Source organism: Pleuronectes platessa, chromosome 11 (genome assembly GCF_947347685.1).
Source record: "Pleuronectes platessa chromosome 11, fPlePla1.1, whole genome shotgun sequence".
Lineage (NCBI taxonomy): Eukaryota > Metazoa > Chordata > Actinopteri > Pleuronectiformes > Pleuronectidae > Pleuronectes > Pleuronectes platessa.
In genome coordinates this window covers 11,532,497-11,556,724 of record NC_070636.1, presented here as the reverse complement: position 1 = coordinate 11,556,724, position 24,228 = coordinate 11,532,497, and the positions used below count along the sequence as shown (strand labels likewise).

Sequence of the window (24,228 nt, the reverse complement as noted above, 5' to 3'; positions counted from 1 at the left end):
GGCAGAGCTAAACATGGCTGTGTCTGAAACCATTCTCTTTGTATATTTTATCAACCCTCCACCCTTTTAAGCGAGTCTGGGTTCTGTGTGTTGATATATGTCCATCAAAAAAATCCACGCTTGGACGACAAAAGCAGTGGTCATGTGATCACGTCTTTGTTAACAACTGGATCGGACACGGCCCCTTGCCAGCCTCAAAGGATAAGCAGGATGGATGGAAGTATGGATGGATGGATGGAGATCTCAAGTGACCATTGAGTAAACCATCGAGTGTCTGTTTCATTGGGAGCAGCGAGGAAACGATTTCCGACACAATCGACTTCTTGTGGTCGGGAGCAGTGAGTTCAAGGAGTCTGTGCTGGTTGCCTGGCAACCTCACTGACTCTCAAAGACTCCGGGAAGAAAATCGAGATGAAATGAAGGAGATGAAACAAAGTGCGGAGTGAGACTTAGAACTGCTGATCAACATTTACTGATGTTTCACTTTTGAACAGAGCCAGACTCGGTGATCCAGTGTTTTCCAGCCACTGCAGCAACACACACTGATGAGAGTGGGTTGAATCCTCGCATCTGATGTGGATGCATCTTCCAGAATGTCAAACTATTCCTTTAATGTTGATGCCTCCCAGATATCTACGGTGCTCTGTGCATCATCGACAACAGCTATTCGTTGGAAATTAGCTTTTGTCAAGTCACAATCTAAGTGCCTGATTGTCAGAACAACATCAACACACATAGTTCATCCTTTGTGGTCGCTTTGACAAACCACAGCCCTGTCTTCCCCAACCACGGGAAGCTAATGAGCGCTAATAGGTGTCACAGGCTGAAGGGACAAAGACCAGTACAACTGCATGCTGGGATAAAATAGATCAGAGGCGGGACCCTGTCAGCATATGTCAGTCACCGGTGGGTGTACAATGGCCCCTGGTCGCAGTCTGACTCCTTTTGTGCTGCGTGTGCAAGTATGAGCAAACACACAAGCTTATTATTAATCCTCAGCCCCCATCGAGAGCTGGCAGGGAGCTCTTAGCTTTTAATGTCAACATGTGTTTAGTCCACTCTTTCCTCAGCGGGGGCACACGCCTGTCAGCGTGACATGTCAGGACTGAGGGAAGAGCCGGTGGAATAGGAAGCGACGCTCACCAGGACAGAACACACAGAGTTGTATTTAGAACGCTGTGCGGTGGACTGGAGTCTGTAATACCTGCGCTCAGGAACACGTGAGGGCAGGAAATAGAGATGCTGAACCACAGAGGGAATCACTGCTGTTTGACCCCCGCTGATTTGACATTTATCGGATGTTTGATAATTGTGCAAAAAAGCTTGAACTCTTCAAAATGTGCAAAGGAAGATTCCGGGAATCGACCTGTCACTTTCCAGTTTTCACCGTTTTTGAAATCGAGGTTTGTATCAGTGTTGACAAACAGGCTTTTACAGAACTCTAGTTCCCTCTCCTGGCAAACACATTCACCATTTACAGTCGAGAGGATCTTAGTATTGTTGACAACATAACCACTGTGTCGTGATGCTGTGTAGATACAAACGTGAACCCACCATGAGAACGTTAAACTGCGCTCATCACTTCTGTTCATGCAACATTAAAACATTTTAACCCTACAAACAAATATTATCAGCAAAATGAAACAGAGGTGTTTATCTTATTACTTCTTAAATAGTATTTTCAGATCATAAGGCAGAGTAGTCGATGGTAGCCTTGAACTGGGAAATATGGATACATTGCTTCTAGTTTAGGGATAATTCAGCGATGCCAGTATAGTAGTGTTATGGAAACCATCTCAGACATGCTGATGTCATTTCTTTAGTTGGTAACCATAGACAACAGATGTATATTTAATCCCATGTGTGTGTTTTTTTTTTTTAAAGGAATCTTTCCTGTGCAGAGTGCTGATTGACTTCCAGGAGGTAAAACTTTTTTTGTAACTGAATATGCATTTATTTTAATTTTTTTATATGGACCAAACCAGTGGTTTCTAAACTGAGGCTTGAGACACCTATAAGTTGCTAAATGAAATCAAGGACTCATGAGCTGGTCACTGGGTTAGGAGAGGAACACAGTAATACATGTAAATATGGATTTACAACAGACAATGCTGTTGATCTGTCAGTCTTTTCTTGTGAAATACAGGTTCATGTATTCACGTCTTCAAGCCTCATAGAGCAACATACAAAGTTCAGAGACTGCAACCTGTCACGAGGAGAGTAAGCTGCCGTGCATAGACTGGACTCCACAGCCACTTCTCTTACTGAATCTAACTTTAGAGGATCAGTCAACAAGTTCTATTTGTTCAGAAATTGTATTTTTTACAGTTTCTTCAGGCCTGTTCTAGCCGACATGCTGAAGGGCTGATAGTAAGTTGTGGGTTGTGTGGTCTGTAAGCACTGAGCAGAGGAGAGGGTGCTGATGGGGAGCAGGAGGACACCTTGGCAGCGGGGTGTTGGAAGGTGAAGCCAGAGCAGACCGGCCTGATCGGCCCGCAGCCAGCGCACGTGTGATAGCAGAACCTTGTGTTCTGCACAGAGCAGGTGCGAAGGCCTCGTCTCTTTTCATCCATCCCTCTCCCAGCGAGGCAGCTTGGCTCTTCATCTCCTGTTTCTCTGAGCCTCGGCTCTTTGTCTTCCAGGCGCTACACTCCTCCCTGTCTCTCTGTCCATCTCTCCATTTCCGCCCCCCCTTCCCCAGGATCATACTTCATTTGCTCCAGATAACACATCAGCTCCAACGCCCATCCACAAACCCTGTCACCATGGTGCCCGCAGATGGCAACTTCCTGTGGTCTGGCCCAGTGATTGGTGGAGAGACTTCCAAACAGAGAACAGCTGGTGAGGGATGATATATCACCGAGCGTTTGCACTTTCATTTTCAGGGTTGTCTTGTTAATGCTCCCGATCCAGCATCTGGCAGGAAATAGACACAAAGGCAGAGAGAGGGAGAGAACAACCTGTTCTTTGGCAGACCTTAACAAAAGGCTGACACATGTCTGATGAACAGACAGAGCTGCCTCCGATATGAAGGGGAAAAGACGCAAGTGAAACACAGACCAGACGAGAGGATGTGAGCGTTTCCTACAAATGATTGTCGTTGGGAGCAGAAAATGATAAATCTGCAGCTTTCAAAAAGTTGGGCTGTGAGTTATTAATTATGGAGATGAGAACAAATACAAGAAGAAAAACAAATTACAGGCTCATGTGTTATTCATTTCTCATCTTTGATGCGAGTGTATTGCTCATCTCTCAAATTATTGTTGAGTATCTCCTTGTAATAGTAAGAATTAGAATGGAGCACATACTGTACCTCCACCGAGGCCTTTGGAAACCACATTTCAATTCACTTCATCCAGATTTTTATTTGGATCTGCTCTAAATTACCCAGACTCATAAAGAGCAGTCCCCCAAACATTCCGGATTTTGTTTTTCCATCAATATGCATGAATTATTCTTTCGGATATAAACAGAAACATTGAAAAATGTCCTACCTCACGATGTTAAAGAACAGGAAAATAAATGAATGCATATACCTCCTGATAAGGATCCACACTTATAGAAAATGTCATGGAAAGCTGTTTAGTAGTTTTGGCGTAATCCTGCTAAATAATTGACTAACACAAACCAAAACAAAACCTCCTCAGCAGAGGTAATAAACCCTCAAGAGAAAGTGTAGATAACTCTGAATAATAATTCATACAGGTTTTACTTATGGCTTTTATTTGTTCTGTTCTGAGTTATCAGTTTTTATGGTGTAACTTTTGCAAACTGATTTAGAAATGATTTATATTCCTGTGCTGCAGTTCTCACTTTCAACACCAGAGGGAGGCATTTCACATAAAACTCCTCATCGGTGAGTTTGAAATATTCACTTTTATGAATACACTTTTATAAATGAATGACGAGAGCCGAATCACAAAAACAACAACCTTTAATACCTGGTGTCACAGTGTTAGTGGAACTGTAGCTATACGGAGATGTCGAGTCTAAACTTGTACAGAGCTGATTCAGATATGCCAAATTTACAATGTTGTTCATCACCCGGGTCACTTCACCTCCACTGACTGGAGGAGAGACATCGTTCACCACCTCTATAAACACAAGCCCTGCACACACACAGCATATCATCCACTGAAGTGAGCGATTGAAATTGAATTGACCAGTCGAGACAGAAGAAGCTCTTTAAAAAAAAGGATAATGCAAATACAACCACTATGATGTAACAGAGGCAAATATATTAAAAAAAGAAACAACAAAAAAAAGGAAGAAACAGACACATGTCCAATTTAAAAAAAAAAAAAAACTGGTCAAGAGGGTGAACACGCTACCATTTCCAAAGATCTTTTTCGCGGCTACAATATATTAATATTCAACATGTAGAAGTCAGAGAAAACTCATGCAGCGCCATCTCTTGACACAACAGGTTATAAAATATTCAATTGCTGCTCATAAACAAACTCGATCTTAGAATAACTGCAAAGTAGATCTGAAGCTTTTTGTAAAATAAACACTTGCATCCCCTTCACGGGTCAAATGACAGGAACCTGCAACTCAGTGGAACCGTCCCCTTCTACAACCGAGCCGATGTTACGCGACTTTAAATGTTTACATCAAACGTTATTCTGCAACGTGACTGATGTTTTCTGTTTAGTTGCATACAACAGCTGATACAGTGAAGAATGTCGCGTTGAAAGAAAATGGAGGCGGCCGTGGTTTCGTTTGACAGTTTGTTAGTTTGTGCCCGCTCCAGACTTCCATGCTGTTTTCCTTGTGTTTAGATGACTTGTGTTTGAAATGATCCTGGTGATATCAGAGCCCTGATAGATTGTTAAAAAGGTGACGATGCTCTCTCGCCCTCATGTGTGTTGACTTTTCTGTTGAGTTGACTTCAGATGAGAGACTCACAGCAGGCACCACACACACGCACTCACACACTCACACATACACACACACACAAAGGAAAACAATGAAACCCATATATAGAGTGAAGCGCTTACAGAAAAAAAAAAAAGCATTAAAATATTCTCCCCTCTGTAGAAACTGTTAATACAAATACACGATCAAAATGCACATACAGTAGACACTTCTGTTTCCTTCAGCCCGTCCAGGAAATCTGCTTGGCACGATTGTCATGAAAACAACAAAAGGAAATCTGGAATTTCACTTTTTTTAAGCATTTAAGGAACTAAAAGGTACAAATGTAGGTTTCGGCTTTGATATCGATGGGTGAGGTCGGTGAAAGCAACAGGCTACGGTTATGGTACGCAAACAATTTTTAAGGCTACTATCAACACGGAATAATAAGTGGAATATCAGAACTGAGCTTATGAAAACAGAAATGAGTCGTCAATGATTAGCTACGGTTGTTAACTATTGACTTTTTTTTTGGTAAGTGTAGCCACACTCCTCATGAAATGCTACTGACACTGGTAGATTTCGTAAGAAGGGATAAAAGCAGAAAACTTTGCATGGTAGCAAAACAAAACAAATAAAATCTCTTCAAAACGTAAATATGTCGTAATTTTTCCATTTTACTCACGTAACATGAAAATAAACTTCCCCAGAAAAACAAACAAAAATAAAAAAAAATGGCCAAATAAGCATTTCCCTGATTAAATAAACGTCATGATACCCACGTGCACTGGGACATTCTGCCGCTCTCACCACCCAACGTTCCCACTGGCGCACGGCTGATTGTGACCTATCCATAGCCTTTCCGAGAATGGTAATGTACAAACTTGCATAGATAAAGTGATACAGTATAGAGCAGCTTAATAATCACGTGCCCAGAAGTGGAACATTGGGGGGGGGGGGGGGGGCGGGCGAAACGTCGACACTCGGGACCACTAACGTATGCAAGTTTGCAACAATGGGCCGGTCGGTGTTTGTAAAGTCGCAGAGAAAGGGATGTCCAATCGGGCGTTGAGTATCAAATGGGTGAATGGATGTGGATCACTTAAGAAATACAGGTCCTTTTGTCTCTCACACACACACACACACACAACATCAGGTGACGGCTTTCCTTTTTTTTGTCTTTTACAGTATGGCTATAAACAGTGTGGCATATGGGTGACATCATAGAATCATCTGGATATAAAGGGCTTCACTGTCTCCTATGCTTTAAAAATGCCTTTAAAACATGCTTTTCCCTGGGAATATTTGGATTTTGACTTTTTTTTTTTAAAGCACAGGGGGGAAATGCCAGATTTTGGCTCGTCTCAATTTAAGGCTATTTATTTCTATTTGGCTACTCTACCACCTGGAGACTGAGAATTACAGGAGTGACATCTCTTTTTAAGTGACTTATTAAAATGGCTCCACGACGTGTGGATACAAAATCTGACCTCTGATTAACTTAACGCAGAAACGTAAAAGGGGATCCCCACTCGGTTTTGGAAAAATGTCTGGATTCGGGATCATGAAAATCTGGAATTGTAATCTCTAGTTTACAAAGATGACCTCCGACATCTGGAGAATGAATCAGGAGAAGAGCGGTGAAAGAACGTTTGTGCGTAAGCGGATATTCAACGAAACTACTTGTCGTCACTTGAGTGGAAATCCCCTTTAACGTGTGTACCTAACAGTTTTGTAAAACACTCAAAAAGTACAACACAGACACTACTCTGAGCACAGGTCTATTAAAAGCGACAGGTTATAAAACATTGACATCATCAGGAGGACGTGCTGTACATTGAGTCGAGGGACATCAGTCTCCCCGTCTCTCCACCTCAGTCGCGAGCATGACGAATGGATGGTGTTCCGTGTGCAAATCGAGTGGACACCAGACATGCGTGGTGCGACTCTGATGCTACTGACTGGATCTGCAGAGCTACATCGGGTGTAGTGGCGGCGGCGGCGGCGGTGGATTTAAAAAAAGCTTTTTGTTTTGCGTACGACAAACCGACGAAAGCAGAGCGAATGTCTTTTTTCCTGCTCCTGCATGAATCTGTCCATACAAGAGAAAAGCATTTGATCTTTACATTGATCCCCCCCCCCCATCCCCCCTTTGTCCTCACCCACAAACATAGCACACCACAGTAACCCCCAGTGAGGCCCCTTGATGCGGCTCAGTGTTTCTTCACATCCCCAAAAACCCCACCACCGTCTCGGACCACGTCTGACCTTTGACCCCTGCTCGTCTCTACAGGCCGAGGTGCAGCGCTGCTCTTCTACCACGCCTCTCTTCATGCAGAGCGATGGATCCCGAAGCTAGCCCCCCCCCCCGCTCGAAGCTTGGTGGGAGGAAAATAATGTAAAGTGGTGAAAAGGAGGCAAAAAGAAAAGAAAAAGAAGATGGCCCATCCTTGGAATGGCTCTCCACTCCGGCTCTTGTTGCGTGCTTAGGTCGGCAGAGGGTCGTCGTCCCCTTTGCTGCACTTGCACTTGCAGCAGAGCACGATGGGAGTGGCGAGCAGGAGGAAGGGGGAGGCCACCAGCAGGAGGAGGCCGAAGCCAGCGAAGATCCCCACGACCTGCACGGAGAGAGAGAGAGGAACAAACTGCATGAGACCAACACATCATTTAAAGGATCGGTAGCAAACGTCTTAGTGACGGATATCACAGTGCTCCTTCAAAAGCATATTAGACAGAGGGCAGACATAATGTTTGGAATTATAAGTAAATGCAGTTTCAAAAGATAACGAATTGAAATGATTTTTTAATTTTTTTGTGAGGTCACAGTTTCCTCAGGTCTTGCTTTATTTTTGTAAGCAATCTGCAATACCAACATTTGTCCAGCAGAGGCCGATGAACGACACTTCTTTTCAGCACTGTGGCTTCAAATTCTTGTTCAGAAGGTTTTTTTTTTTTTCTTAATCTGCCAATGAAAGGATTTCTTCAAGTAAATACAGACAGTGTAATAATGAATTAGGTTTTTCTATGATTTACTTCAAATTGAAATTATACTAAAAGGTGCTGAATGAGCAGAAACAAAAGGTGTAAGATCTGCAACAAGTTGAAAGGGATTATCAAATGGTGCGATACAGAGGGACACACATTTAATTAATTCGGCTTTTTCAGGATTTAGTGCTTTGCCAAATACTCCAAAGCACCATGCTCGATAGATGAATCAAATATATATGATCTTGGCATGTTCTCCTCATTTGTATTTATTATTTACTTACCTTCTGTTAGGACATTTTTTAATAATTGGGTGATTTTTAATGATTCTATTTCTTGAGATTCTTGCTTGTTAAGTCGCTTCAAAACATGTGAGATAACTAAGGGGAAATGCCAAAGAGGTGCAAGAAATAGAAACATCAGGAAAAGGTAATAAATAAGTAAAGATACAATATGTTTATATTATGTTAAATATAAAGGAAATAATAGAAACAATAGAAAACTGAAACACTGAATTACACTGATGGGAAATTTGTGCTGCACAGTAAAATGAACTTAAACCCATGTGATCATACTTAAGTATATAATTCTCAAACCAACTGAGACTCAAGAATGTTTCATGTCACTCGGTGGAAGGGGAAATTTGACAGTAAACATGTTTGCGACTTTACATCATCTATGTTCCCTTAGTAGCAGGGCGAGGCAGATGATTAGCCACATGGGGGCGCCAGACACAAACAAATTCAAAGCCGTGAGATGGAATACATAACAAGCAGTCACATGCGTAAGTGACTTATAATAGCACGATGCTCTCACTCCGGTGTTCAGGACAAACAGACGCTTTTAATTTGTTTACTTGCAGGCAGGTTGCTGCTCATTATGTCAACACCTCACAGCTGCATCACTGTTTGTTTTGCATTTAGATTACAGGCTGTACAGTAGTGAGAAGCCTGATTTCCTCTTTTTTAACAGACGCTGAGGGTGCTTCCATATTGACCCCCCCACCGGTTTATCGCAGGATAGTTTCGCTCCAGCACATGCTGTATTTATGAGGGAGGCTTTTTAGACGTGGAGGAGAGAGGAGGGTGAAGCGAGGAGAGAGGAGGGTGAAGCGAGGAGAGCAAGACGGAGACAAAGACGCACAGAGCGGCGAAGCTGGAGCTGCTTCCACCAGCTGATCTGTAATCAGATGACTCAGTCTGCCCCACTGGGCAACAGATGCCAGCGTGTATGCTAATGTTGACAAAATAACAAGTATGTCGGACAAAGGGACGTGAATGCATTACTTGCCTGGGGACACGCTGAAAAGAAATTTGGGAACCGAACAACAACAACAACAACAACAGCAACAACAACAACAGCGTAGGCCTCAAAATTAAAAAACATTCTTTCATTTGGGAAATTACATGTCACGGCTAATCCTTCCATTGTAATCCGCGATATCACTTGTGTGAAATGACACGTCATCCCCCGATCCTTTATATATGTTTAATCTGTCATTTCATTTGATTACCTACAGGTAAAGGAGTCTCCTTGGTTATGTAAAGCTGTTCTATTTTCAAAGTGAAAAATGTTCACAACAGGCTTAGCTGGAAACGGCACGACACTGACCAGCAGACATTTGTGGCCGCGTGCGGATCAAGCCGTCCTTTTCCCCCATTGTGCTGTCAAGATAATAGTAGCCCACCGCTGAATGGGAGTGTGTGAGTCAGGCAGAGAGAGAGAGAAGGAGAGGGAGAGAGAGGGAGGTAAAAAACGCAGAGAGCATGTGTACAGCCACATGCTGCCGCGTGGACACGGGGGGGGGGGGGGGACCTGAGCGATTGCAAAGAGGACGAGGTGCAGTGGAAGGAAGACGGTCTCTCTCACCTGTGTTCTGTGCCAGATAACAGACGCCCTGGAGTGGCCCAGTTTGTTCCGGCAGGGCCCTTTGTCATAGTGGATCAGGAGGAAGTCATCCTGTCCCCCCCCCCAACACACACACACACACAGAATACAGATAAAGACTGACCATTAGTGGTTTGAAAGACATGGGACAGCTGTTCAGAGAAAATTGCTTTTTAAATGACCTGCGGGCCGGTCGTCTGCAAACACACACACACACACAATTAAGATTACATAAGGCACCAGGCTCATAAGTCACCGTTATCCACGTCCAGGCTCCGGCTGCTGTGTACACAGTCATTTTCAACCTCTCAATGAATTTCAAGACAAAAAAATAAATCCTATTCCTTCCTTATCAAAACCAAGGGTATTAAAGATAATAGAAAAACTGGTGAGACAAATGATTCTACAGCGTCAGTGTGAGCAAACACAGTGTTCCAATATTGAACTGTGCAGAATGAGGAGTAGAGACATCGAGTAAAGAGCCACTCACGTCCAGTGACTCCAGACAGTACCAGCAGAAGGCGTGTTTGCAGTTCTTGCACATCATCTGTGCGCAGCCCTCGTCCCTCTCGATGTAAACTTTACATTTAGGACAGCGCTTGATTGGGGCGTCGTCCTCTTCGTTCTTATAGAAAGAGCTGAGGAAGAGGAGGAGGAGGAGGAGGAGAAGGAGGAGGAGGAGGAGAGAGAGAGACACAAGCCCGATATGTTTAGACCTGATATAAAATCCAAAACCATTCAACATTCACACTTTGAGCAGCGCTGGGGATGAGATGGCTTTAATGCAGTAATCAATATTTACAATCTCTGGCTTAACAGGATTGTGAATGATGGTGGACGGCTTTAGTTTAGGAGCTGATAAAAAAAAAAAAGCCTTAGTCACTAAATGGCTTTAAACTCCCACCCGGACATTTAAGCCTTTTTCAGATTGTGGACGAGCATTCAGGAGGCAGAACATGACGCATACATTCTGCTGCTTGTTGTTTACAGCCCATCGATACTGGCGCTAACATCTTCTTCTGTGTTTCTTTTATGTGCAAGAAGATATTTGTATTCTTTTTGTTTATTTTGTTCAGCCCACTCGCTCGCTGTGAATTCTTCTGACACTTTCCTGCTGTATTCTCACATTGGCATCTATGCAGTCACCATGTTTTCCTGCAATAAGCTGTGATTTAATGAATTGAAACATGTGGGGGGTGTCCTGCATCTCTCATAAGTTTCACAACGTTTTTTTTTGTCTTAGATGTTTTTTAAGTGGGCATGTTCACGAAATATAAAATGATCTGTGATCTGTGCATTTTACTTTGATAACCAAGCGCTCATACTCAAAATACCATTTGTTTGTTATGTGGCAAATCCCAATAGTGTCCACAATAGTCAGCGATACGACTTTTTCCCCAAATCGTGCAGCCCTAACTAGACGACCCGCAGCAAGAGCTCCAGGGAACATTTAAAGACTCTCTCTCATATGTTTGTTCTCAGCCCCTCTGGATAGTTTCTGGAGAACATGCGGCATGTCTGAGATCAGCTTCTCTGTTCCCTCCTGTTTGTGTCAGTTCGTCTGTGTCAACTTCTCCCGTTTCTGTGAAGGACTGATTCCTGAATTTTGGAGGCGAGCAGGTAAAAATGTCGTTCTGAGCGTCGTCCTTTCATTTCCAGACCGATCCTCCGTGAACTGATACAACTGTAACGCCTCCGAGTGCATTACAGCACATTCTGTACACATCCATTCATCTGACATCTGGCAGCTGGAGGGCTGCTGCAAAAAGGCTTAAAGGGAGGCAGAGCACCAGATTCTGCATTTAAATAGCTCCTCTTTTTTCCCCTCTTCCGGTAGCACCCTCAGAAAAAGCTCGTCAGTCTGCAGCGGGTGATTTTAAATACTTTAATGTCTGTATTTAAAGACAAGCGATCTGAATAAGAAACCGACAGAAGTAGAGTCTGATGAGGCTGAAATGTTCCCGTTGGCCTGCTGTACAGACGAGAGGGAAGTCGGATGAGATTCTCTTCAGTCACAAAAGGCCTGAGGTTCAAAGATGAGTCAGGATGCAGCTTCCTGACACGTCCTCGTCCTGAACAGGTGTAGATCAAACAAAGAGGCTCTCTACATCCTCTCTACAACAGTGCTCCAGCTAATCCTCCCTCCCTTCAGCCCGGCCTCGGAGCTCAGCCCTGAACCTGGGCCGATAGACGGAAGCTCCGGCGAGCTAATGACATTTCCAAACTAAGAGGATATCACAAAGGATCAGCATCATGTGACTGCGGGGGAGTCCAGATCAAGTATTCTGAAAATGCCCACCTCAGACCGCTTTACTGCGAGAGTTGTGTTCAGCAGATTGTTTTATGTCTGACTATTAATTAATGCTAGAGTCCTGGCTGATGCTCAACAGAGCAGCCAGAGCAGCTGTCAGTCTAAATGAATGGATCCTGCTCTGTATTGAGAAGTTGCCCGGAACTCTGTCAGTTGTGCTGAGCATTAAACCGGTTCTGAGAACGTGAATAGGATTTCCAGGGGGCAAATGAGGCCTAGTACTGTTTGAAGAGTTATTAGAATCAAACTATATTATAATAACTCAGAAATGATATGGCATAACACGTTAAGTCATTAAAATTCAGGATCTAGTCCTTAGGTCATAATATTTTTTTGATTATCCTTATGAATAAAGCTTATTGGATCAAACTATATTTAGTTTCATATCACAGCCGACCAAGAAAAACATCAAATATTTAAGTTTTCTGAAATTAGAAAATAAGTGTCATGTTTGAGTTTTACATTTTTACTTAAATCATGAATTAATTATCATACAGATCATATATGAAATCTCAGAGAACAAGCTTGTCCACAAAAGCTTTCCTAAATAAGCGTACAGGAAGCAGTACCTGTTTTCTCCTGGTAGGAAAGAGGTAATTGGCAGGTTGCTCTCCTGGCAGGCCTGACCCGGGTGCCAGTTGGCTTTGCAGGCTGAGCAGAACTCCAGTGCACAGACGGCGCACTGGACCAGCTGAGGCAGCGCCGGAGAGTCCGATTCCTTTAGTTGGCAAACGGCCTGGCAGGTGGAGGAGGGGCACCACGTCCGGCACGGGTCCAGCAGCACCTCTGGAGGCACCGGAAGAAAAAGAAAGATACCAGCGTCACGAAGATTCACTTTACACAAATGAAAATGATAAATTCAGCCTCTAAATAATAAATAATATTACTTTGGATGTAAGAAGGTCGTTGTCTAGTCAGTGACTAGACAACTTCTATATTCAGCTTCTTGTGATTTGGGAGAGCAGACCCCCTGAGGAAGGTGCAATTGACTTGCAAATTTTGGAAAAAGATTGCTACACAGAAATTCTATATAAATGTGCACATTTCAAGGCTCATGTTTGTTGCTGCTCACGTGGGGGAAATAGCTCTTTATTGTTTTTGGCCGGTTCTCTTCTAACTTTACAACGGGATGCACTTGTCCTTGTATCCTCTCCTTCCTTCCCCTCGCCTCTCTGCCAAGCACTCGGGGCACACATTCCACACGCACTCTTAGCTCAGCCTGACAAATATGGAACGGTTACAGCAGCCGCTCTGCCTCAATGGACGGGGACATTGATGAGACAGCTGACTGCTCTTATTCAGGGAGCATCAGCAGCTCTTTCCGAGGATTTCAGAGGATTTCGGGTCATTAGCAGGACCCCTGTGTTCCTGTGTACGTTTGTCTTTGCGTGTATTTAATCCTGCAAGTGTGATCGGCGTGCTCTGTGTGCAGTTTGCACCTCGTGTGTAGGTGGAGAACCTGCAGGGTGACTAACATCACCGTGTGAGCACTGCTTGGTTACTGCCTGCTCTCGGTAGCGACGGAACTCGAGCATCACTGATAAGCAGGTCTTGATTGACAGCGTGGAGCGAGCGCGGACCTGCCGTTATATTTCCAGCGCCGGTATCCAAGGGAGGTTAACACTTATTCTTCAGTGTGAACTGCAGACGTTGAACACACAGCCACACACTGAGGCGAGAGATAAAACAGATTTAATTATGCAGAGAGATCTGCCGCCGTCAGAGTCAGTCAGACAGTTTGCAAATCTGCAGACAAACCAATCCAATTAAAATCTCTTTTAGCCAAGTCTGGGAGGCTCCCCCCTTCATGTATAGTTGATGGGAGTTGGTGTTACACTTTGATGAGGATGAAAGGGTCGAGCATTGCAGTACACATCGGACGATTAGGCCTGAGTACCTGTCACATGAACACCCCTCGTCTGCCCGAGGGATTATTTGCGGTTCATGAACGAAAACAGAATTAGTCTGAAGTCCAATTTTTCACTCAGAGCGAACAGCAGTAATGAAAGAAAACAGAAAACCTGACAAACACATGCCAGCGACGACTCAAACTTTCGGAGCAAACAAGTGTTTCTGGAAATCTTCTCTGTCTGCAGCCCCCCCCCCCTGGTGCGATTCAATAACAGAAACGTCCACAGGGGGAGAATGATTCATTCCATGCAGAGCGAGAAACAGTTTCAGCTGCACGTGCGAGTAGGGATTGTCGTCATTCTTTTGTGTGCGTGTGTGTGTGCGTGTGTCAAGGTAAAATACAGTATCCCTGGAGGACAGGAGGATCCACGTGTCTCTGAGGCTGACAGTCATAGTCCCCCCCCCACACACACAGACAGACAGGCTGAGGAGCGATGGCTGATGCACTGCGGCTGCTCCTGCACTGACTCACCTCTTTCGAACTGAAGCTTCTTGTATCTCTGCATCATCTCCGTGGCCACCATGCACTCAATCTACAGGCGGGAGAGAGGTGGGAGGGGGAGAGGTGGAAGACGCAGGTTATTGAGCGTATTTATAGACAGAAGCCACGGCAACAACTATACATTCAGTATGTGGATGTTGTATCCAGGACAATGTCAAATTACAATTTCTACAAGATCATAAAAATTGCCCTCTTGCTTATTAATAAGGTCATTAATCCCCTTCTCAGGTAGAGAGAGAACTAAATCGTCAGAATGTATTCGAGGTGTATGCACAGGCTCTACCAAGGTTTACTCGTTTACTGATGAACAAATATTGGGGCTTTGTTAAGGAGCAGTCAATTACAAGGTGATGGCGCGGCAGTCAGAGCGCGAAGGAGGAGCATGCTCCGCCCGACAACCAGGTGCATCTTGGGTTAGGTGACACCGATCAATCAGAACCACGAAGCCGCGGTGCGCTGAGCCGTGCCGAGACTCCGCGGATCAAAGACTGCGTCAGTGACTCCGTGAACTAAACTTCCTGGAGGATGGAGAGTGGTCTGCCCTCGGAATGACCCGATGCTGGGAAGACGTGCCCGCAGGAACTCTCATTACGATGAAATAAACACTCTGGCTACGGGAACAAATTTGGTAGCGATCATCTTGAGTCACACGGGAGCGCTGAGCGAGGATTTAGGTGTTTAACTAACTGCAAATGTGATAGTTTCAACCATAATGCATCTCCTCTTCCCCTGGTTGTACAAAAAGGAAGTTAAAAGATATCCCAATTACAGGAGCTGCCATCTTTTTCTGTTGATGTAATGTGGAGCCAGATTCTGTAGAGTAGTGATCTCTATAAACAGATTCAGCATGTGAATGTTCAAAGTCTGTAGGGGAGAGAGATTTCGGTGCTGGAAGCCTTCTGCTCTCCGGTTCTAGTTTGACCAATCACGTTTGAGCAAGTTTTGCAAAGAGCTTAAAAGGAGGAACACATTGACAGAAATGCATCGACTTTATGCTTTTTAATTGATCAGATCAGAGATCAGCCAAAATGTCGTCTAGATCTAAAACACCTAACGAAAGTATCACCGTTTGTGATTTGTGTTGAGAAACATTCAACTCGTGTGATTCAGGAGTCAGACTGAAAACAGAACAGTGCACTGCAAACAGAGGCGTAACTCTTCGCCTGGATATTATCTGAAGCCCCAAAATATTAGGCGTTGTCCCCAGAAACTAATTCGTCATCAGATGTTAGCCAATGGGCTCCGAGAGAGACGTGGTAATGACTGTGGGGTGGAGCCAAAGTATTAAGTTCCTGCCGATACAAGCCCTAAACCAAACTCAACACCATCTGTGAGAAACATGTATTTGCCATGTATTTAGATTTTTTTGTTTGGTCCATGTCCCGTCTACTAACATGCAGGATGCAGACTTTATGACTTTTACTGCTGTCGGCCACCAGGGGGGCGAACCTGGATGCGTTGGCTTCGTATTGAGGAAGCTGTTCTGTCATCGATTCTTATTTACAGTGTATGTTTTAAAAGCATTTCCAGTTCTGCATTTGCAACATGTACATACAGTACATTTGCATGTATTGTGCAAGGCATGCAATTACCAGCTTGTTGTGTTACTTCCTTGCATGCACTACATAAAGTATATTATAGTGTGAAACGAGTTTATACGTTGCTGCACTGACCTAGAGTCTATTCTCAGTCCAGAGCTACGACATTATTCAACAGCTAAATCACAAACGTATCTTACATCCATCAAGGTGAAAACAATGTATCCTGATCAATACCTCATTTTCCTGCAAGTGTCCTCTTTTGGGACAGGCAGAGTCTGGGCAGCTAATTGCAGTTTCAAGGCCTTCTTTAATCAGGAGCTCCACATACTGCTTCAGGCACTGGGGGAGAAAAAGACAGAACAGACCCGGTTCAATATCCAGTCGGCCAGTCAAATGAATAAAAAAAAAGAAAAGAACAAACACACACATACACACACACACACACACACACACAGACACACACACAGTCGGTCAACAATCCCTGACCAAAGAGTCACTTTCGATCATCATGTCTGTGTGACAGAGCTTCAAAACGACCCCTGCACGAATCGATAGTTTTATTGAAGATGGATCGAATGTGTAAAGTGAGAGGGTTCACCAGCGATAACAAAGTCCGGCTGGTTTAAAGAGGTTCAGCTTCTTTCAGCTCGTTGTTTTGGTTTCACAGCTTCAGGTCAGTTTCAGGTCATTTCACTTTGTGTCTAAAAAGCTGAACCCACTGGACCCGACTTGGCCAGAACCAGCATTTAGCTGGCGTGAATCAAAGCATAGATCAAGAATAAATATTAGATGTATATTTGGCACGCAACATAGCTTAAATAAATTATTATAACACATTTTCCATTTAAAAAAAAAAAAAATCAATTATGCAGCTTTAGATCAAAGTTGCACATGACTCATGTAACCTGGAATACAGGCTCTCACAGTAAAACCAGTGAGATGATTCTAGGTACAGATTTACATTAACATCACCAACCCCTGCACAAAGCTGAAACTGATAATGAGAATTTAAGAAATTAATATGCACCAAAGGAAATTCATTGCCTGTGAAAACCTATTATAAAGCAAATAATGGGCTTTGATTCTATGTATATTTGTTGGTCCAGTAAATTGTTACTTAGTGTGCTTTTTTAAATGAATATCACAGATGGAAATGCTGATTCGTTCAGTGAGATAACTGCCCCTCTGTGTATTTACACTGTGGTCGACCTCTAGAGTAAACTCCAACTGAACTCTGGAAACCACCAGCACCCAGACTGGGTTCTGAGAAGTGGCTTCTATTTTTAATCACATTGTCTCCTCTTTGCTGGACTTGAATTAAGATCTGACAGCTGTTACTGTTCCTGTGTCTTTTCACACTGGTTCAGTGTCACACAGGAGGGATGTGAGACTAATGATAGATCCACACAGTGAAAATCCTGTGTGGGTTTTATCAGGTTAAACTGGATTTTGTGCTTTTGTCTCTGATGTGGAGCCAAATCTTCTGGAAGTGTTTGCTTTGCATATACCTGTATTTTTTGGAGACGTGTATCCTTTCAAGTGCATGGTGAATATATATCTCAATAAAATATATCTCTAATCTTATTTATAATCCTATTTTTTTTATTGTGCTGTGCCGTCTCCTGCTCACCAGTGTACAGAAGACACATTGGCACTGTGTGATGGTGGTCATCTGCTCCAGAGGGAACTCTCCAAGGCACAGCTTACACGAGACCAGGGGGTCCACGGCCAGCTCCCAGGTGGGACGGTACCGTGCCGTGGTCATCTTCACCGCCACCGAGCTGAAAGACACAAGAAAAAATAGGGAAATCTCAGTTTTGTTTGTTTCTGTCTTCGCAGGGGAATCCAGAGTCCAAGAAGAGCTTTATTTGTAGTGACACACTCAGCGTGACGGTATGAGCCCAGACTGAAAATGCATTGTGAGTCGTGTCCAGTGGGTGTGTGTGCGCCCACAAACCGGCCAGCTGAATGCAGAATGACACCAGCTCTGCGCCTAAATGGCCCCTGTCAGCCGGGTTCATTTTTATTCCAGGCCCCATGCTTTCTGGCAGTGATAGTTCAGAGGCTCAGAAAACTCCTGTAGCCGTCCGCTACCTCGGCTCCCCGTGAGATTTACAACACTTTTTTTTTTTTTCTCCACCGCGCGTCATCGCGTCTCCTTTGTGCAAGTCAGGAGAGGTTATTTTAGGAAGTCTCATCTCTCGCTCTCTCCTTCCCTTCTGTGTCTGGTAGCACAGAGCTCCCACTCGGCTGTTTACAGGAAGTGGTCCCGCGCACACGCCACGTCACGCTGTCAAACTCTCCCTGTGCTGCTTAGCAACCGGCAGGAGGAGGATTTCGGAGGTGGAGGGAGGAGGAGGAGGGCACATCACGGCAGAGATCCCAGTTTGCTTTCTCTGGTCACACACACACACACACACACATATACACCGTGTCTGCCTCAATGCGCAGCTGCTTGTTTGCAGACATGGAAGAAGAGCACAGCGAGTGGGAGGAGAGGGGTTGAGCAGGTCACGTGATCGCTGTGTGGACTCTTGTGCTGACTGCATGTGCCACCCAAAGAGGGGAGTGGAGAGGACAACAGAGAGTCTGTGTGTGTCCTGGTTTGAGCAGAGATATGTTATCATGTCACATCGCCACTCCTAAAAAACACTCGCAGACTTTTGAGGAGGAAAATATGGGATGGAGGAGGGACACGCGTCTCGAGCCTCATTTCTTGGATTTCATATCTCGTTGTCCCTCATACATACCCTACAGAACACACAAAAGAGATTGGGCAGCCGTCAGCATCAGCATCTCAATTCTCTTAAAGCTGCTCAGTGATGCAAGAGGAGGAAGGAGGAGGATGCACGAGAGGATCCTATGAAGAAGTCTATTATTGGAAAGAGGCTCCATTGGAAATCGATGGGCGATTGGATTCTGCAGATGCTCTGTCACACACTGCTGTTTTGTGGACACACAGGCTAAAGACATGGCAACAGGAAGTCAGGTGTCGGAGGCCTGTGGTGTCATGTTGCTGGCAGCAGTGCTGGATCATGGGTTTTTCAAAGTCAGGGGCCATGAAGGGGCCATGATTAAAGAGCAGGGGCCAATCATAAGTCCAACATCCATGCACTGCTCCTGATAAAGAGAGGTGCACACTTAAGCCATTCATTGTTTACTGTTAGCTCTATAGCTTTGAGCAAAGCTATTTATAGTTGAATGTATTTTGATCAAGCACATTGTGTTCTTCAAAAAAGCTTGGAAAATAAAAATGATTTCCCCGTTGTCATATATAATCTTAGCACTGTGAGTAAGTGAGTAGTTTATTGGAAAAAAAGGGGGAAAAAAGAGGACTACCATCACGACAGGGTTACATCACGAAATATACTTCATATTTCTGCTGGGGCCAGTGCCCCCTGGCCAAGCCCCTAGATCCACCCCTGGCGTAATATTGAAAAATGTAAATGGCAAACTGCATGAATCAGGAGGGAGCCAAAGGCTTACAAACATGACAGCAGGAGGAGTGAGTGGGAAGTCACAGAAGTTTTAATGATGTTCTGACAGTTTATCAATTGTGCAAAGAGTTTTCAGAGTTTGAAAAGGGCGAAATCGCAGGTAACGCATCTGCCAGAGACACTTCAAAATGATTTAATGTGGCAACAGGAGCAGTCTCACAAACCTCAACAGTATTATTCCGCCAACATGGAAGAGCTGCCCCGGCACAGACCAAGAGGTTCCACCTCCAAGACCCCATGTACAGTGCAATCGAACACGTCACAGGAGAGCTGAATCAACACGTTTGTGGTGGAGGATTGAAAGGAATCCGTTTCTTCATAGGTCCCTTGGTCTGAGCTACTCAACACCATTAGCCCTGTGGCTGAAGAAAAAAACCAGCTGACGGTGAGAAGCAATTCAGTGTGCAGAACAAGAGTCTCTATAACACTGTGTGCTTTTACATCTGAATCAGTTTCTCTCCTCACAGACTTTACATTGGCTGTGAACGCACTGACAGGCCGGGTCGATGAGGACAAATGAAATAGTTTTGTAAGGATGGCCTGAGGATGAGAGAGAGTGAGAGATAGAGAGAGAGATAGAGAGATCGAGATAGAGAGATCGAGAGAGAGAGAGAGAGAGGAAGGCAGGGGGGCAACAAAGGCAAAATGAGTTTTCATGAGAAAAGGTGGTGCAGTGCGATGCTGCATTATTAACTAGATGGGCCCATTATCCCCGAGAAACACACACACACACACACACACACACACACACACTGCACAAGTCCAGGCAGTGGGACTGTGCTCGTGGGCCCATCATGCTCACTGTGCTGATTTCAAACGCAGGCTTACAGAGGAGTGTGTGTGTGAAAAGGTCAAGTAGCTGAGCAAATAAATCCATTAAACAGGAGTCAGAAGTGAGTCAGGAGTCAAACCTCCATCCTGAGCAGTGGTCACCGTGTGTCCGTCGTCAGGCTGCAGGAGCTCCACTTGCAGCTTAAGTGAGTACAGCAGCATCTGTAAAGGACTCTATATCCTCCAAGAGAGAGTCAGAAACACACACACACACACACACACGCACGCACGCAACGCACGCTCTAACCATCCATTGCATAACACGAGGTCAGAATGAGGAGCAACAGAGGAAAACCTGAGAGGATCTGTGAATGGAAATGGAAATCTTCAACGACTCTCTTAGTAAGGCACAAACCTCCACCAAGACCCAACTGTCATCTCAAATTCAATCAAGCTGCAACAAATTTCACACACTCATCGATATCAGTTACCTGAATATGACAGATTTGATTTTCATTCAGATCCATGATTTACTACCTGAGAAACTGGCAAAAATGTCAAGACACACCCTATCCCGCAATATTAACAAAAGTGAAACATTTATTTCTGGATCTGCCCCCTGATCCCAGTCCTCACCAGAATTTAATCCTCCCAACAAGTTTCATAGTTTTTTGCATAATCTTACTCACAAACCATCCAACCAACAAATAAACAGACAGGGTTGAAAAGAAAATAGCCTTGGTGGAGGTAAGAGATGGAGGTTTATACCAAGACAGACAAAGAGATACACCCACACCCACCCACACCAACACACACACACACACCCACAGAACAATGACATTAAACTTCCCGTCAGCTCTAATCTTAAAAAGCACTACACAACTAAATCAGATCAGCAAATGATCTCACTCCAGTGATGTCATGCGTTATCTGGCCCCATGACCATATAACAAGACCAGACACACACTTGTATATCACCACACAGTACACCACCATGTCCTGTGACATTACACTGTGGAAACTGGACCATGTGGCCTTCAAACATCCTAATTCCAACATTTGTAGATGCCATAAAAAGAGAGGCACCGAGCAGAGCATTTGTACCGGTCACTATAATGATCTTTTATGATGTATTAATGAAGAGATCAATAAAGTACATTTAAAACAAACCGTATTGACCAAAGTGCCGTAGAGTAAAAGTAAAAAGACATGGAGAGAAGATAAAGTATAACATTAAATATAAAAAAAAGGGCTAAAATGCTAAAAAGGTCTGCAGTGTAGGGAAATACGTCATACTTTAATTAGTAAACTGCACGATCACTTTTACCCCTGAGAGTGAGAGGGGTCAGGGAAGGACTGGTTAATGGTCAACAACACTGAATGGAAGATGAATCAATAATCAAGCAAAACTAACAAAAATAAGAAACATTGACTGGTTCCAGCTTTTCCTTTTGCACTTTTTAATATATTTTGTAAATTTAATATTGTGGTGTTGAACTCTTCGTCATGTGTCACCTTGTCACTATGCACATGCATAATAATATATCGAAATATACGCATATGTGCACAGTTGGGCTCTGAGATATTTGAATGGCATTTATCAATATTTTTTTAATTCTTTTTTAAACTAATATATAGATTGATTAATAGCGAAAATAGTAATATTTTTTTGTATTAAATGTAAAATACAATACAAATGAGACTGCAACTAAAATGATCCTCATAAAAACCTAGAGAATTACTATTTTACCAATGATGGTTCAATTATTATAGAGGTAATGATACTGATTATAATGTAGCAGTGACATGTTTGAACAGTATCATTACAGTACAATACAGCAGCACCCTGAGCGTTTCACTGTTCTTCTGGTCAATGTTCACATGAGAACAGAGCGACTGGTGCAGCTGTTTAATGTATAAAGAACAAAGTGAAATGTTCTCTCTCACCCCAACTGACTCGGTCAGAGACGAAAGGTGAGAGCACATTTCCATGTTCCACAACACAGGGCTCATAGCAACAGCACTGCAGGTTTCACATTCATGAGCTAAACCCAGTGAAGTCTCAAGGCACCAGTCATTCCACCGGCTCCAATGGAAGAGAGAGAACTCTGAAAGAATGTGAGATTTTTTCATCTGTTATAACTGCCTGTAATTATACAATGGCCCATCACAGCATTGCATAAGTGTCTATTTATATACTGTGCCTCACCTATAGCTGATGTGAAAACAAAGCTGCTAACAACTGTTGGCTACTGTGGGAGTGAGAGCAGCTCCCTTGTTCTCTTTCCTTTTTGCAGCACGTACACACGTCCTTCCATCTCATGCTCGGGGCTGTCCTGCAGCTCAATTATTAAAATCAGCTGTCAGCCAATTAGGCGAGTCGAAAAGAGTGCAACAAGGCTTCATGGGTCTCATTTAAACTACTTGAACTGAGTTAGCGTTGAAGTCGGATATTTTCCCGAAAATGTCCAGGGGATGAATTGTGGAGTGAGTTATTCCTGACCTTTTCCGAAACTCATCCTGCCAGCCCCCTAGGAAAATGGCAGGGGGAGCCCATGTGAGGATACAGCAGGTAAAGCAAGCAAGGAAATGTGCGGAGAATTCACAGCTAGCAATCGGACGTGTTGATGATGTTTCTAACACAAAAACCCAGATTGGATTATAACTATCTCAGGATGAAAAAGAGGAGACAGGAGAAGCAGAGGAAGATGTCAACTGGGAAAGACGACAAGATTCAACAGCTTTTGGTGACGAGAGCTGATGCGGGTGTTGTAAACAGAAATGAGTGATTTCCAATGCAGAATTTGTGCTCATGTCCTGCCTGCTCTAACCAGGTGCCTGAATGTGGCAGACATTTTCCTGTTGATCCAGGGAATCTCCTATTCTGCGTTCTTCTTACCTTAAAGGCAAACTTCCAGAGTTTACGTCCGAAAACGTCTCCAGACACGAAAGCAGAGCCGGAACGAGGGGTTGAGACCAAAATGATAAATTCCACCTGAAGTCTCTGTGTAATTTTTTTGCTGCAGGGAACTGAATGTGGTGAAAAACATGATCCGATACTAGCTGACGCAAACAAACTTAGCTCTGACCGGTCTCATCAGCGGAACCTAATCTCGTTTCAGGTTTACTCTCCTCATCGCTTCTCTCTGGCACGCCGCTTCAATTGAAATCCCTCATTGTCTCACAGGACCTGCTGATGTAACCGAAAATCCACTGACACGCGTGTTATGTTCACATCAAATGCAATTTCTTTCACCTCAAAGTCCGTGTGTGCTGACTCGCCTGAAATTACGGCACATTTTTACAGCAGAGCTAATTTGTGGCTAAGTGAAGAAAAGCAGAAACCCGGATCGGCCCGTCTGCACCGGATCAGAGCGACCTCGGGGTCCGTAATGACCACTTAGCGATCCTGCTGTCTGCTCCTCCCTCCCCTGTTCCTTCCTGCCTCCCCTCCCTCAAGAGCCCGGTCCTGCTCTTCATGGCCAATTAGGAGGGCCTTTAAGTTTTACTTATGTCATGTCCTGTCAGTGTCCCCCACCGCAGACAAAAGGAGGGGGGGGGGGGGGTAGGGGGGGGAACAAGAGGAGACGAGGATATGATGGCAATGTGCCAGTTTCCCTTGGCTCACCTCAACTGCCTGTAAATACGTCCCGACACCTTATTGTGAATGTTCCCAACAGAAGGCAGCGCAAACACACATTATAGAATAGACACACACAAACACACGCACATGGTAATTGAAAACATAGTGTAGACAGAGGGAAGCTTAAAGAGGCTCCCGGGGAAGCAGGAGGCCTTTCCCTAACACTGGAGAAAGAAAATTGTTTACCAACTTGGAAAAAAGAACTCAAATTTAAAGAGATAAAAAGAGAAGTGTGTTAATATAACTTGACAAGAAATAATAACTAGTTTCATTTTTAATTTGAAGAAACGGAATTCCTTCAAGCGTTACCCATTGAGGTAATT

At 44.0% G+C, this 24,228-nt stretch overlaps 1 protein-coding gene across 1 annotated transcript in view; it reads right to left on the bottom strand.

The window, feature by feature from the left end:
• Nucleotides 1-3,916: 3,916 nt before the first annotated feature.
• Nucleotides 3,917-24,228, bottom strand: part of rnf144aa (ring finger protein 144aa) — a 33,532-nt gene continuing 13,220 nt past the window's right edge. The window contains exons 2-8 of the mRNA XM_053434891.1: nt 17,625-17,775; nt 16,229-16,333; nt 14,424-14,484; nt 12,610-12,826; nt 10,220-10,367; nt 9,712-9,801; nt 3,917-7,475 (exon numbers count right to left, since the gene is read on the bottom strand). Of these exons, the coding sequence (XP_053290866.1) occupies nt 7,344-7,475; nt 9,712-9,801; nt 10,220-10,367; nt 12,610-12,826; nt 14,424-14,484; nt 16,229-16,333; nt 17,625-17,759 (888 nt within the window). The 5' untranslated portion in view covers nt 17,760-17,775 and the 3' untranslated portion in view covers nt 3,917-7,343. The remainder of the gene's footprint in view (nt 7,476-9,711; nt 9,802-10,219; nt 10,368-12,609; nt 12,827-14,423; nt 14,485-16,228; nt 16,334-17,624; nt 17,776-24,228) is intronic.